Genomic DNA, 13,338 nt, shown 5'->3' on the forward strand with positions numbered 1-13,338 from the left:
TATACAATGATTACTAACAAAATTAAATTAAAATTGCTAAATAGAAAATGATCAGTAGATCAGTAGCTATTAAAATAGATATAAGATATATTGTGAACATAATTTAGTAATAATAAAAAACATTTAAAAAAAATCAAAAACGTACTTTATTACAATATATGCAGTTTTGTGATCAGGCAAAAATTCAAACTCGAGATTTTGACAGATTCGAACTCAGAATCGATCACTGATCACGTTTCATGATCTAGAAAAAATGTGTGTGTGTTTGTGTATTTTGGGGGTTTTTTGAACACCGTTAGTCCTATCGAACTGAAACTTAGTATCGGTTAATGAATTTTTTTTAGATGTAATAGAAATTATAAATTTTATACCCTAATATTTTTTTAATGTTTAAACTTTAAGACTGACTCAAAAAAAAATTAAAATGTAAAAACTATATCGTCTGCGAACCAAAGATGACTCAAGAAGGGACCGTTGATTTTTACTCCTACTGTATCCTATTCCAAGTTCCTCATATCCCATGAAAACTCCCTCAAGTACCACATTGAATAATTTGGGCGAGATGGTGTCTCATTGCCTTACTTCTTTTCCTATACTAATATTTTAAATAAGATTTTATTTTTTTAAAATACCTACAAAATTTGATGTTTTAAATAATAATAATGTTTTAAAATAATAACAAATAAAGGGTGGAAAAATATATACATATATTGAAGGGTCGCCCAACATCTTAAGTACCTGCGGAGCGTTGAAAATGTGCGACACGACACATTTATGTTTTATAATTTTTTATTTGTATACATTAATTTTATATATTTATATTTTATATTACATTAATTTTATTTTTTCTTTTCGTAATTTTTTGCCGCCCCTCAAATCTACCGTCCCTGAGCAAATGCCCAGTTTGCCAACCATTAGATCTGGTCCTGTGTACCTATATATCAATACTAGGCCTTAGTCGAGACTAACATCCTTGTTGTTAAAATTATTAATTAAGTGAAAAATATTATTGCCCTTTCTCTTTTTCACTTTAAATTCCAAAAACCATCACGTAAGCGTAAATGCAATCTAACGGTGTTATGAATTTGAATTAATATACAAATTTATTACATATGTGAGATGTGTGCAGAAAAATCGTCAAAGAAACACATGGCAATGCTTATTAGGTAAACTTTATGCTACATTCACACGAGGCCAATTATTGCTAAGACATTCCACTAAGCTAAGCCAATATTGGTCTCGCATATTATCTGGGATGGTGTAACAAATCGCTCACGGACCTAACACTCAACGACATAACGCGCATGACATATCGCTCACGCAACAAATCGGTCACAAACATTACATTCACAGATAAATCGCTCATGCGACAAAACGCTTACGGGACAAACGCTCACGGGACAAATCGCTCACAGAATTATTCTTACGTACGAAAACATAATTTTTTACACAAGAATTATTCCAAAACTCAATTAAACATATCGTGACGAATTAACACACTATCTTATCACAGATAAATAAATAAAATATATAAAAACCATTTTAAAAAAAAATTGGGTTACGATCCTCCTTTTTCCAGGCTTGAGACCAGCAGCAAAGTGGTTAACAAGGTTTCTCAACCCCAGCTGGATTTAAAAATAAATAAAGAAAATAATATTTCAGAAGTCAACTTGCCGAGCGATATTATTTTCAGTATATAGAGTTTCAAAACTGGAAAGTCTATTTTGTGACATTGTAACAATAGACCGGAGATAAGTTTTAATCAATTTAAGGTTCGAAAAACTATTATACGTTCACCACTTGGTACAGTTTCAGGCAATGTCAGCAAATTGCGCATATCAACCCAAATGTCCGGATACAATTCTAAAATTTTATAAATAAATTGTGCTATTTTATAAAATTCGCAAAGTTCTAATTCGCAAAGTTCTAAAATTTTATATCATCGCAAAGTTCATTACTAATAATATCAGATTTTTAATTCGCGGTGAGCATAATTTGAAGTAATAATTAAAAAAAATAATTTAATATAAAGATTTAAAAGACCTCTAACTGTTTCTCGGGACAAACGATGGGTTCTTTTTGTGTATTTTTGTCAAATTGCCGTCTCATACGTATAATTATAATTGCTTAAATACCGACTCTATTTGTAATTTCACTGTGAATATAGCTTTTTTAAAACCGTTCTCTCTATAATCATTCAAAAATAAACAACGTTTCTGCACATTCGGGGATATCCATATATTTTGTTTGAAATGCTTTAAAAACAACGTTTCTTTGAAAAAGTACATCATACCAAACAATTAATGAAACAAGAAAGCTGAAGTCTTTTAATTTGACCCGCTAATATGATTGCTTCATGAGCTACACCTGGATACATTCTTTCAGTTTCACATAAATTAATTAAATCATCATGAACGTCAACAATTTGATAACGAACTGCTTTGACACTTGCTATTTTTGCTTCCCATTGTGTGTCAGATAATATGGAATTATTTAAGGAATATAATGGCACATTTAGTTAGAATCAGTAAGAATCTTCCAGCGTAAACAATCTTTGGAGAATACTGAAAAAAGTTTGCGATGTTATAGAAGATTTCGCAGCGTCGTTAAAATGTGAAACTAATATTTTTGAGAAGTATAATAGAATTATAATTCAAAAGGGAATGCGCATTCATCCTATTAATAGAATATACCGGGTATAAATTTTTGAGTTTAGAAAGTAAAGGCGCCTTTGGCACTTTAATCTAAAAAAAAATATGATTTTGGCGCTCTAATTTTAAATTGTAAAGCGCCTTCGGCGCATTGAGCGACGCCCTAACATACTCGGCATCCTCGGGCACCGCCTAACCCAGCCCCCCCCCCCCCTAAAATTGGCACTGCTACCAAGGAGCAAAAAATGTGTGAATTCACCTCGGCAGCTGGAGCCAGACTAGTGATCTCTGTACACACGATCACGCACCCTGTCTCAATATTGTCTCAACTCGCTGAACGAACTCTACGCAACAAGGTCTGCTCATACCTAGTCGGCACGAACCGACTTCAGCAGGTATCCGGCCGTACGAAAAGTATTCTTTGGTACATTTTATATGGGTATGTTCATTTCAACCGTCACGTTTACGCCACGGCAGGCTTACAGCAGTACCCGACATTTCCTGTTCATACTTTACAGCAACACCCGTCAACGTATCGTATCCGTTTTTTTGGCCATCGTGGAAATATACACGCGAATTACGTGCCATGAGTCTGCCGCTTTGCTGTTTTGGACCAATTATCGATAGTGACATTTGACAGCTGTTCAATCTTTCGACATGGTTTTGGCGCTGACAATGACTTTTTGACAATGCTTCCTTAAATTTTGTAGATTTTTTGGTGATTTGTGTTTTTATTTTATCTAGTATTGTTTCAAATTGGTATCGGTTCATACGGAAATATTTAAAAAAAATTGTCCATCATCCACAAGCTCCTTATACAGTGTCCAAAGCTTTCCTTCGGTTTTTCTATTTTTTAACATGGGATGCACACATAGATCTAGAATAACCTAGATATGGCATTACATACAAATTTCGTTGGAGATCTTGTCGCCACTAACTGAGGGGTGCGGGGGGAAGTTGGGAAAAAAAGGTTTTTTTTCCTACAACGCAGCGGTCGGCGTTTTTTTCACTTCCCCGCTAGTTAAACCCCCCGCACCTCTCAGTTAGTGACGAAAAGATGAAAAGATCTCCGCATATCTATCGACAAGATCTCCGCAATCGACCTTTCCTACTTAGAAGCTACTAACCTACTGAGAGAAAAGTGTGCATGCGCCATGTATTTTGCATGCGCCAAAAGGGAGACCAGTATAAACCGTGAGGGCAGATCTATGTATTATACATCTATGGATGCACATCAAAACGCCTCCGTGCTATTTTATTGCCTTCTTGAGCTTCTTCTTCCAACAACAACGCGACTATACATAATTTTTCGTTCGATAAACGCCGAAACATTTTTGCTGACTTGTATTCTGACGCGTAGCTACGAATGCACGTGTATGCATTCATATTGTAAGTACTCGACAATACGACGTAAGCGATATTGCGCCGTATCGTCATGGCCTGTAATGTATTGAAGAGTATTCAGAGGTAAGTGGAGTCAGGTCGAGGTACAAGAAAACACGCAGGCAGGTTCCAAGTCTTTATTGCTGCTCGTCCGGTGGAGGTCAGGATCCGAAATGCCACCGATCGAGAGCGTACCATACTTATATCATAGAGCGCTCAGCGCATACACGTATTATCATTGGTCAAGGAGTCTGGTGCAGCCATTGGCCGCAACGCCCGACTCCACCATTGGTCGGCGTCACCATGACGTCACCGGTCTACGGGGCGTCTCTCTCTGTAACGTTACATAATGTATAAGTAAGCCGATTTTGCCTTGCACTCGGCCAAAGTGCTGTAAGCGTGACGTGACCGCGACGAGTAGATAGATATGAACAGAAATGTAATAAAATGACATATTTGAAACGGAGTCGTGCAGTGCAGCGCTGTTAAGTATGAACAGACCTACAATCGTAGGAAAATGAAACATTTCGAATAATACGGAACGTGTAGATTTATAATTCGAAAAGTCTTCAAACGCGCATCATTCCTCGAAAGAGCGATCTGAAAATGAACATAGACGATGACTAGTCATCCATTGATAAGATTGAGGTTGCATTGTGACGGTCGAGAAGGGGGCTAGCTGAAAACAAGAATAGGACGTGAATAATTGCGCGAAACGGGCACCTGGCCGCGAATGCGTCGCGTTGGAGCGCGATAGTGTATGGGCGCAGCGCGGCTAACGTGGACCGAAGACGTACAGAGTGGCGATAGAGAGTGCCGTGTGGCTTCTGACCGAGCCGAGTGGATAGTGGTTAGTGGATAGTGGATAGTGGATAGTGGCGAGTGGCGAGTGGCGAGTGGCCAGTGCCATTGGCGATTGCCGGCTCACGATCCGCGACCAGCCATTGCAACGAAGACACCGAGAGAGTGTTTCGCGAGGAGTGCGCCCGCGCCTGCTGCCGGAGACCACGCATGGTACGCTTCACGTTCACCCGTTCACGTCACGCTCCCCGACGTGTGTTCGACCTCCCCCGCTCCCCTCCCCTCCCCTCCCCTCCCCCCCCCGGCCGCCGCCACGAGCCTAACCTACTTGTCGCGACACGTGCGCACCCGCCCCCTCCCCTCCCCCCCCGCTCCCTTGAGGCGCGTCGCTCGCGGCATATTGTCGGCCCCGAGTGAGACCACGTGTCGACGACGCCTCCGCCCTCTCGTTTGACAGCTGCAGCGCCCCCTGGCGACGGCTGCCCCCGCCCGCCACACGTGTTTATAAATGCATATGCTCGCGCGCGCGACCCTGTTCGCCCGAAGCGCGTCCACGTCTCAAAACAAAAACAAATGAAATTTCACTTCATTTATTTTATTCCGATTTTGAATTTCATTTTTTTAATTACATTTTGTTTTTTTCGCGATTTTCACCGTCGACTTGTGTGATGTAATTTAATAACGTTCTCCGCCATTATATTATGTTTGTCACATTGTAAATGTTTCTTGCAGGTTTTTTCAATATTAAAACGCCAAAATAATAAAAAAAAATACCTCGCCGACAAATTTATTACATTATTAGCCGTATATGATAAGACATTACTTCTACCATATGCATCAATTTAAATTTGATAATAAAAATATATATATATATTTTCGAAAATGCACCAATTAAATGTGTCATTTAATGTGAATACGAGATGTGCCTTTCACTATTGAATGTTCAAAATCGAAAATTTACTTTTCTCAACTTTCACTTGTAATTTGTTTGCAGTTTGATATCGTTCGTACTAATGTCACATTGGTTTATTCACAATTCCAACTTTCTTGGTTTCGCAATCTGTAAAGTAAACAGCCATCGATAACGTGTCATAATTTTGAATTATGTAGTTTATATTTGTTCCGTTCGTTGATTCAACACATGCTGTATACATCGGTTCGAAACTTTCAACTCGTACGCAATCACACTAAATAAATTTGGACCGAGTGTAAATGTTGGTTTATTATAGTAGTCATTCCTGCGATTTATTAAAATTTCATTTCGTTTGAAAACTACATTATGTAATGTATTGTGTTATCGAAGTTTAGTTTGTTGTGAAATCGTTCGAGTCGAGTTTATTTGTAACTCCGAGTTCGTCATTGGTGATTGGGCTTTACGTTTGCTATTATCGACGGTTGTTGTTGCTAAAGTTTGTTTATTCGGTGTGTAATTGTTTTATTCTCGCTGACCGTTGTTTCTTTTCGTTATTTTTCAGGATGGCTACACTCGATCGTCCTTGAATTACGTACGGAAATGAAACAGCTGTGCACTTTTCAACATATTGAATGTAACGTGTACCGCTTCGAGCAGACAAATTGACATCTACACTATTGATTCGACCAGTTGAAGAATTATTCGCGTGTTGTTTTTATTTTAAATTATTTTGTTAGTACATACGTCACAGTTCATTTTGCAGCTATTCATTTGTGGAATAAATTTACAATTTGTTGTTTCTTTGCAGGTCTTTAAAAAGTAATAAATTCAAACACTTCTTCATTCGAGTCGTCGAGACTTAGAATAAGTTTTATTCGATAAGCAAACTTCATAGTTGTGATACACGACATTTTACGATAAAATTTCTATTTTTAACATTAAATTACAAACAAAATGAAAATTCCTACTACACCTCCCGGTGGCGCACCTTACTACCACGGCCCTCCTGTAAACGGAATGGAAATGAATCCTCAATGGCAGGTCAGTGATGATTTTAAAGATTAGTTTATTAACTTTTAATTGAACTCCATTTCAAACTGTTTGTATTTTTTAGGGAAACGGTGTGGTGATTGACGGCGGTGCTCCTGGAAATGGAGCCGCTTACCTTCTACCTCATCCTGTTCACCCAGCTGGTTAGTTTTCTTTTTTTTATCTGACATAAAATTATTAAGTTTCTATTGTATTTTAAATTTATATATTTTTCTTAAGGTTTTGCACCACCTGCTGGATATTATGGCCCTGGTGTTTCACCTCCGGCTCCAGCTGCAGGTCCAGCAGTTCCACAAGATTTCTCCGAATATATGTGGATGGAAAATGAAGAGGAGTTTGATAAACAGGTAAAAAGAAGTAGCATTCGGAATATTTTCCTTAATCATTTATGGTTTTGAAAGCTTTAATGTTTATTTTTCTTATCTCAGGTGATGCAACAATTAGAAGAAGAAGCTTTAATGGAGCAATGTATCGAAGCAATGCTTGCAGATGAGAGAGAGGCTCAAAATAGAGGATCTTCGTAAGAAATAAAATTGAATTTCATGTTATTTTTTTTATTTGTCTGATTTATACTCATATTTTCAAAATATTTTTAGTGATGCCAGTTTAGAAGAACAGGTTTCAAAATCTACACTGAACCCCCTAGCAGCGGAATTTGTACCAACTTTTGCACCTTCTGCACTACCTGTTGCTGGACCCTCAGGTTAATTATAGTTGTATTATATTGTTTATATGAAATTAAAAAACAGCATTTTTGTAAGTGGCAATTTTCATTCTACCATTATAGATCTAGATGTTCAGTCTAGTGCTCCTGCACTGTCTGCAAATACATCCAAATCTGTCGAGTCATCGATGAGTGAATTATCAATTAGTCAAACATCTGACGCTCCAACAGAGTCGTCCAAATCTTCAACAGGAGAAATCCCCGAAGAATTGTGTAACCTCCCGTTGGATGCGACGACTATCAGACAAGAACCAGACAAAGAAGAAATAGATACAAAAATTATTAAAAACGAACCAGTTATCGCTGTGTGTGTAATTCCAGACAAGTCGGAGAAAATCGATTCGGCAAAATCTGCACCTAAAGAGGAGACAACTAAGAAACCAACTGAAGCAAAATCGAAAGTCGAATCAGCTAAAGTACAAAGTAAACAGAATCAAGAATCTAAGGATTCGAAGCCTGTTCCTAAAAGTGATTCTACTGTCTCACATAAAGGTACAAAAACTCAGGATTCCAAACCTGACGTAGTTGCAAAGAAAAACGAGACTAATATTTCGAAAACAAATCAAAGTAAAAATGTAACCTCTGGCAATGCAAAGGGAAAAGCTCCTGAAGTTAAAGCGAAAGAAACTGAAAAGCCGAAACCCTCGGTCGAAATTGTCACCGAGCCAACTATTTCAGGTGCACCTGTCACACCTGAAGCTGAAAAAGTTAGTGTATTAAAATCTTCCGTGTTTTAATATAACGATATTTATAAATATATTTTCTAACTTGATATATTTTTATTTTTAGCCGCCATCTGCGCCAGCTGTTTTTAACTATGCAGCTGCAGCCCGTGCTAATCTCCCCGCAAAACCATCTCAACCGACGATCGCACAAACGACTACTCCGGTCGTATCAGCGCAACAGCCGATAGTTAAGCAAGACAGTGTATCCAAAGAGGTACCGACGAGCACTTCAGTAAATCAAAATTCTACATCTAAACCTCAGGTAAAGCCTGGACCAAAACAAATCAAACCTAACAGAGATAGCAAAGACTCAAAAGGACCCACAGCTACGCGGGGAGGCGCCGCAGGACCCAGAAAAAACAAAAAGTGAAACGTTGAATACATTTTGCAGTAGCGTAAACGCACGTGTAAATTCAAACTTGTAATGCTACTGCTTTATATAATAGTATGAAGGCAATTAAAACATTACAGACTAATAATATTTGCTATATGAGATAATGCACCTATTTTGGAATGTTCGTTTAGATGAATTATTCTTTATATTGTGACATGGTGTAGTATATATATTTTAATAAATTCGATAAAAATAGGGTTAAATATATGTCGAATCAAATTTGTGATCATTTAAAATTTTAATCTGATTTTTTCAGCATGGAAGAGTAATTCAATATTTTCATTGTATAAAAATGATAATTTGTATGAGAAACATCAATCAAAATCCAAATTAGCTTTCACACTAAAATTGATGCTCAGTGACCGTTACGGTATCAGACTATCCAACTAGGCATCGTACGAACTTGTATGATGCAGTTAATAAATTGTTTATATTTGGATTTATTATACTCCTTAAATGTATATTTAGTAACAATTAGTAATTAGATAGTTGTAAATTTGTTTAGATGACGAAATTGATGACTTCTAAATCAGGTTGTTGCGAGTTATTTTTTCGCCTTTGTCAATCTGATTTTATTTATAAAAAAAAAGCATTTATTTAGGGAAAATTTCTTATACTTCTGTCCCTATTTTTTTATATATATATATATATATATATATATATATATATAATAGATTCGATCATTCAATGTAAAAAGAATTAATGAAATTAATCGTAGCCAATTTTAGTATGTATGATATTTCATGAATTATAAATAAATTCGAAATTTCCAGTAATTGCTATTTATTGGCTTGAAATTTATTATGAAAAGTTATTGAAATAAAAAAAAATTACGAACTTCAGAGTAGTCATGTAATTATTTTTTTTTTTTATTATTGATTTCATAAATACATATAAATGGGTGGATCTTGAAGATTCCATGTGTTGAAAATTGTGTTTTTATAATGTGATTTTTTTTTAGTAATATTGTTATAATTTTTGTATGTGTCTGGTATGTCTCGCTAGATTACACCAGTCATTGTGTAAACAATTACATAAGTTTACTTATAATTTTTTAACATGCTAATACTATAATTGTTAGTTTTTGTTTGTATGGTATTCGGACAGCAGGGTTGATACAACTGCTCTACGTGTTTTATTTCATATTTTGTAAGTGTGCCCCTCTTCCCCCCCCCCCCCTTTCAGTAGTTTTTTTTTTTTTTTTTTTCCGCATTATAGTCTGGTTATTTTTAACGGTTGCTGAAAAAAATAATAAATTTAACTTTTATTTTATTGGTAGCTAAAAATTTATATTTTATTTTAATGTGAATTCTCAATCTTAAATATATATACATACGTAGGAGACGTAAGGAAAAAGCACAATTTGTTGAACGAGTCCACAATATCAATATCAAGAGCAAAGAACTCTGGTTGTATAGGTGCTTTTCATTTTTAATTTAATTTAATTTAATAAATATTTCGAAATGATTTGCGTCATTTATGTTTTTCGTTGTTAATTTTGAAATGTTGGTTTTATAGTGGTCACACCATCTAATTTATTATTATGTGGCTCAAGTGCATGCACGTTTACTAAATTATACATATGTTCAGGTCGGTCTGTGGGTTTCGGGATGCGTTTTATTTAACCGTTGTGTAACGAAAGAAATAAAACTTTTAGAAAATGTACTTATTGCGATTTCAACAATGATTTATTCTATTAAAGATATTTTCGAATTTTATGTTGGTAAATTAAATCATTCCCTATACCTATAGAACGTCTACACAAAAATATAATATATTTATATATACGTACGTGATGTGGTGAATATTTCTCATGTGTCAATCGCAATCAAATGCTTTTATCATATATATATATATTTATATGAAAATATTTATTACACATGCACATGTTTATAATATCTGACATATCTGAATTTCGTTTTCGAATTTTTGAAGATAGACTGCTAAAAAAATGTTTCCTCAATTATCTTTTTTTTTTTTTGTTTACTTACGTAAATTATCACTACATGAGTTTAGTACGATATTAACTTTTTTTTATAGTCGTAAGGTAGTGTGTTATCAATTTATGATTTAGTATTAAGGTTGGTTTTTTTGGGAAATCCTTTATTAATTTATCATTTGACATAAATTCCTGTAGAAGAACTGCCTTATAAATACGAAAATAATTGAAATTGAATTGAATATATTAAAAAAAAAAATCCATATATTTTTAAGTGTATATTAAATTAGAAAATTCACTTCATTGTTTTGTAAATACAAAGATATATATATATATATCCAAATAATACATATTTCCAAACGTTTTCTCTTTTTTTTTTGTAATATAAAGTAATTTAAATAAAAAATTCGGAAATAAATGTAAAATCTACTTTGGCTCTATTTTAATATTTTATCGTTTGGTATCTAAATAAATGGCTCGGAAATAAAATAGTGTGAATGTTTCTCGCATCCATTCGATGATTGAACTAATCAATGGATCTGCACAATCTGGTGATGTCTAAAGAAATGATCTGTACATAAAGCATATGTATCATATATTTCGAAATACAATGCGATCCATCTCGATTAAATGTTTGCTAAATTTCATATTTTGTAAATATTAAACAATACCTTATTAGAAGAGTATGTAATACAATTTTAAATAAAAAATATATAATAATAATGGAGTTGATAAGCACGCTACATTATACATAATTTAAGGGATGTTTTTAATATCTGTTATTTTCAAACATTGCAAAATGTAGGTCGTATTTGCACCGTCATGTTACATTACCTACCTATATATATATATAAATGGCCTGCTCATCATTCGGAATATTCAAATTGGGTTTTTATTTCGTATAAGACTATTGTACATTATATTTTGTATCTTTATAAACTTACCTGTCCACTGTTTGAATCGATTCCTCTGAAAATAATTTTTCAAACATAGACTTTTTTATATGTCAATATTTATTGTAGAAATCTGAACTTCAAACTCGGTGCGATTTGCGCATCGGAAGCTAGTTTTATAGAATTCGTATAATATATATATACAATATATATTTTGTAGATAAGTTTGTATCTGTATTGTGAGATATCATGTATCTTTTAAATTAAGAGGTTCCCATGTTTTTTATTATTATCATATATGGTTATTTTGTTATGTAAGTTCACCAAAATATGTCATTAGTATGATTGGTAGTTGTATACATATATATATATATATATATATATATATATATATATATATATATATATATATATATATATATATATATATTTTATCACTGTAATCTTTAATTTCGGGAACTTCTTTTAAACAGATGTACTGTTTTGATGATCACTGATTAGTGAGAAACTTAAGACATTGGCATGTTTGGCTATCACAATGTAGAATCAACTTTTTATAATTAAAATAGTTTTTGGTACAGCTTGTGCTATTGTTTTTTTTTTTTTTCTATAATATAATAAGTTGTCTAGAATCAATTAATTGGTTATTGTTATTTGTATTTTTTTTATTATTATTGAATGATTCATAAACTCGTTAAATAAAAAAAAAAAACGCTTTTGCTACCGCTTGCAAGGCCTTGTGGGTTAATAATCGTTATAGTCTCAAATCGAATGTTATTTTGAGTATACATTATATAATCAAATTCTAGGTCTAATGGAGAATAGTATTTTTATATCAATTTTAAAATTTTAGCTATTACATATGGCTTTTGGAAGTCTCAATTATTTGGACGTTGAATATCATTGGACAGCTCATCGCGTAATTTGTACATCGATTGATTGGTTTCAAACATTTTCTTTTGTCAATTACATAGTTATTATGGCTTACAAGACCTTGTTGGCCCATGTTTTCTGGATGTTCGATGTTATTATTTTTTAATTACATTTGACTATTCATTGTGGATAAAAGCATAATAAAGTAATGTTTTTCAACAAGGATACACAAGGTTTTTTATTTCACGTTGCTGTAAACACCGATTTGGTTTCATATTACATTTATTATTCATTCAGGTTTACAGGGAAATTTCGTCATGGTACAATATAAGTTTTAAAACGTTGGATACTAATGAGTGGTTAAGTTGGGATAGAGAAAACATCGACGATGAAGATTATCTTTATATACTCTATGTTATATACGTAACGCTACGACATACAATAGTTTCAAAAATGTATAAAAAATATTAAAAATACAAAAGAAACTGCACATTGCTTTCATACTTTGGCAGCCTTCATTCTTTTCAATACAGTTTCAAAATCAATAATAAATGCTAAGTATTGTGTCACACAATACGCACGATAAATAATAATTTACAAAAAAAAATCGCACAAAAACTAAATCTATCTGTTTCCATCGCTGTCAACTATTTTTGCATACAACGATGGAAAATATTGAGATTTCATTTGCATTTACGACACATAAATTATACTCCAATTGGAAAATAGTAATATCTACATCATACTGTGAATCATGAAAAGCAAAACAAACAAAAAAATCACTACAATTGTAATTAAGTAAACCCCTAAAGCGGTCGTTATAAACATTTGTTCTACTAGTTTTTACGACATCATACATATACATATATAATCTTAAAAGCAACACAAAACGACTATCTTACATAAGACGAATGCGTCCTTGCCACATACGAATAAATAAATTTTGTTCGGGGTTCACAAAAAAACTGTGATATGGTATCAACAATAAAAAA

The 13,338-nt window shown here is 33.8% G+C and overlaps 1 protein-coding gene across 2 annotated transcripts; it reads left to right on the top strand.

The window, feature by feature from the left end:
- The first annotated feature begins 4,649 nt into the window (after positions 1–4,649).
- LOC143909665 (uncharacterized) lies at positions 4,650–10,822 on the top strand. 2 transcript variants are annotated; one of them, XM_077427748.1, is made up of 9 exons: positions 4,650–5,048; positions 6,311–6,480; positions 6,557–6,789; positions 6,863–6,941; positions 7,018–7,145; positions 7,227–7,318; positions 7,395–7,501; positions 7,586–8,229; positions 8,312–10,822. In XM_077427748.1, exons 3-9 carry the CDS (start codon positions 6,703–6,705, stop codon positions 8,615–8,617), a joined length of 1,443 nt encoding a protein of 480 aa, XP_077283874.1. In that variant the 5' UTR covers positions 4,650–5,048; positions 6,311–6,480; positions 6,557–6,702; the 3' UTR covers positions 8,618–10,822. The 2 variants fall into 2 exon arrangements, with proteins under 2 accessions (XP_077283874.1, XP_077283875.1); XM_077427749.1 differs by having other exon boundaries at positions 4,770–5,059.
- The last annotated feature ends 2,516 nt before the right edge of the window (positions 10,823–13,338 follow it).

Source organism: Arctopsyche grandis, chromosome 3 (assembly GCF_051622035.1).
Source record: "Arctopsyche grandis isolate Sample6627 chromosome 3, ASM5162203v2, whole genome shotgun sequence".
NCBI classification, from domain to species: domain Eukaryota; kingdom Metazoa; phylum Arthropoda; class Insecta; order Trichoptera; family Hydropsychidae; genus Arctopsyche; species Arctopsyche grandis.

Coding starts and splice junctions, on each gene's coding strand:
- LOC143909665 (XM_077427748.1), top strand. CDS start 6,703: ATGAAAATTCCTACTACACCTCCCGGTGGCGCACCTTACTACCACGGC. Junction 6,942..7,017: donor TCATCCTGTTCACCCAGCTG/GTTAGTTTTCTT, acceptor ATTTTTCTTAAG/GTTTTGCACCACCTGCTGGA. Junction 8,230..8,311: donor TCACACCTGAAGCTGAAAAA/GTTAGTGTATTA, acceptor TTTTATTTTTAG/CCGCCATCTGCGCCAGCTGT.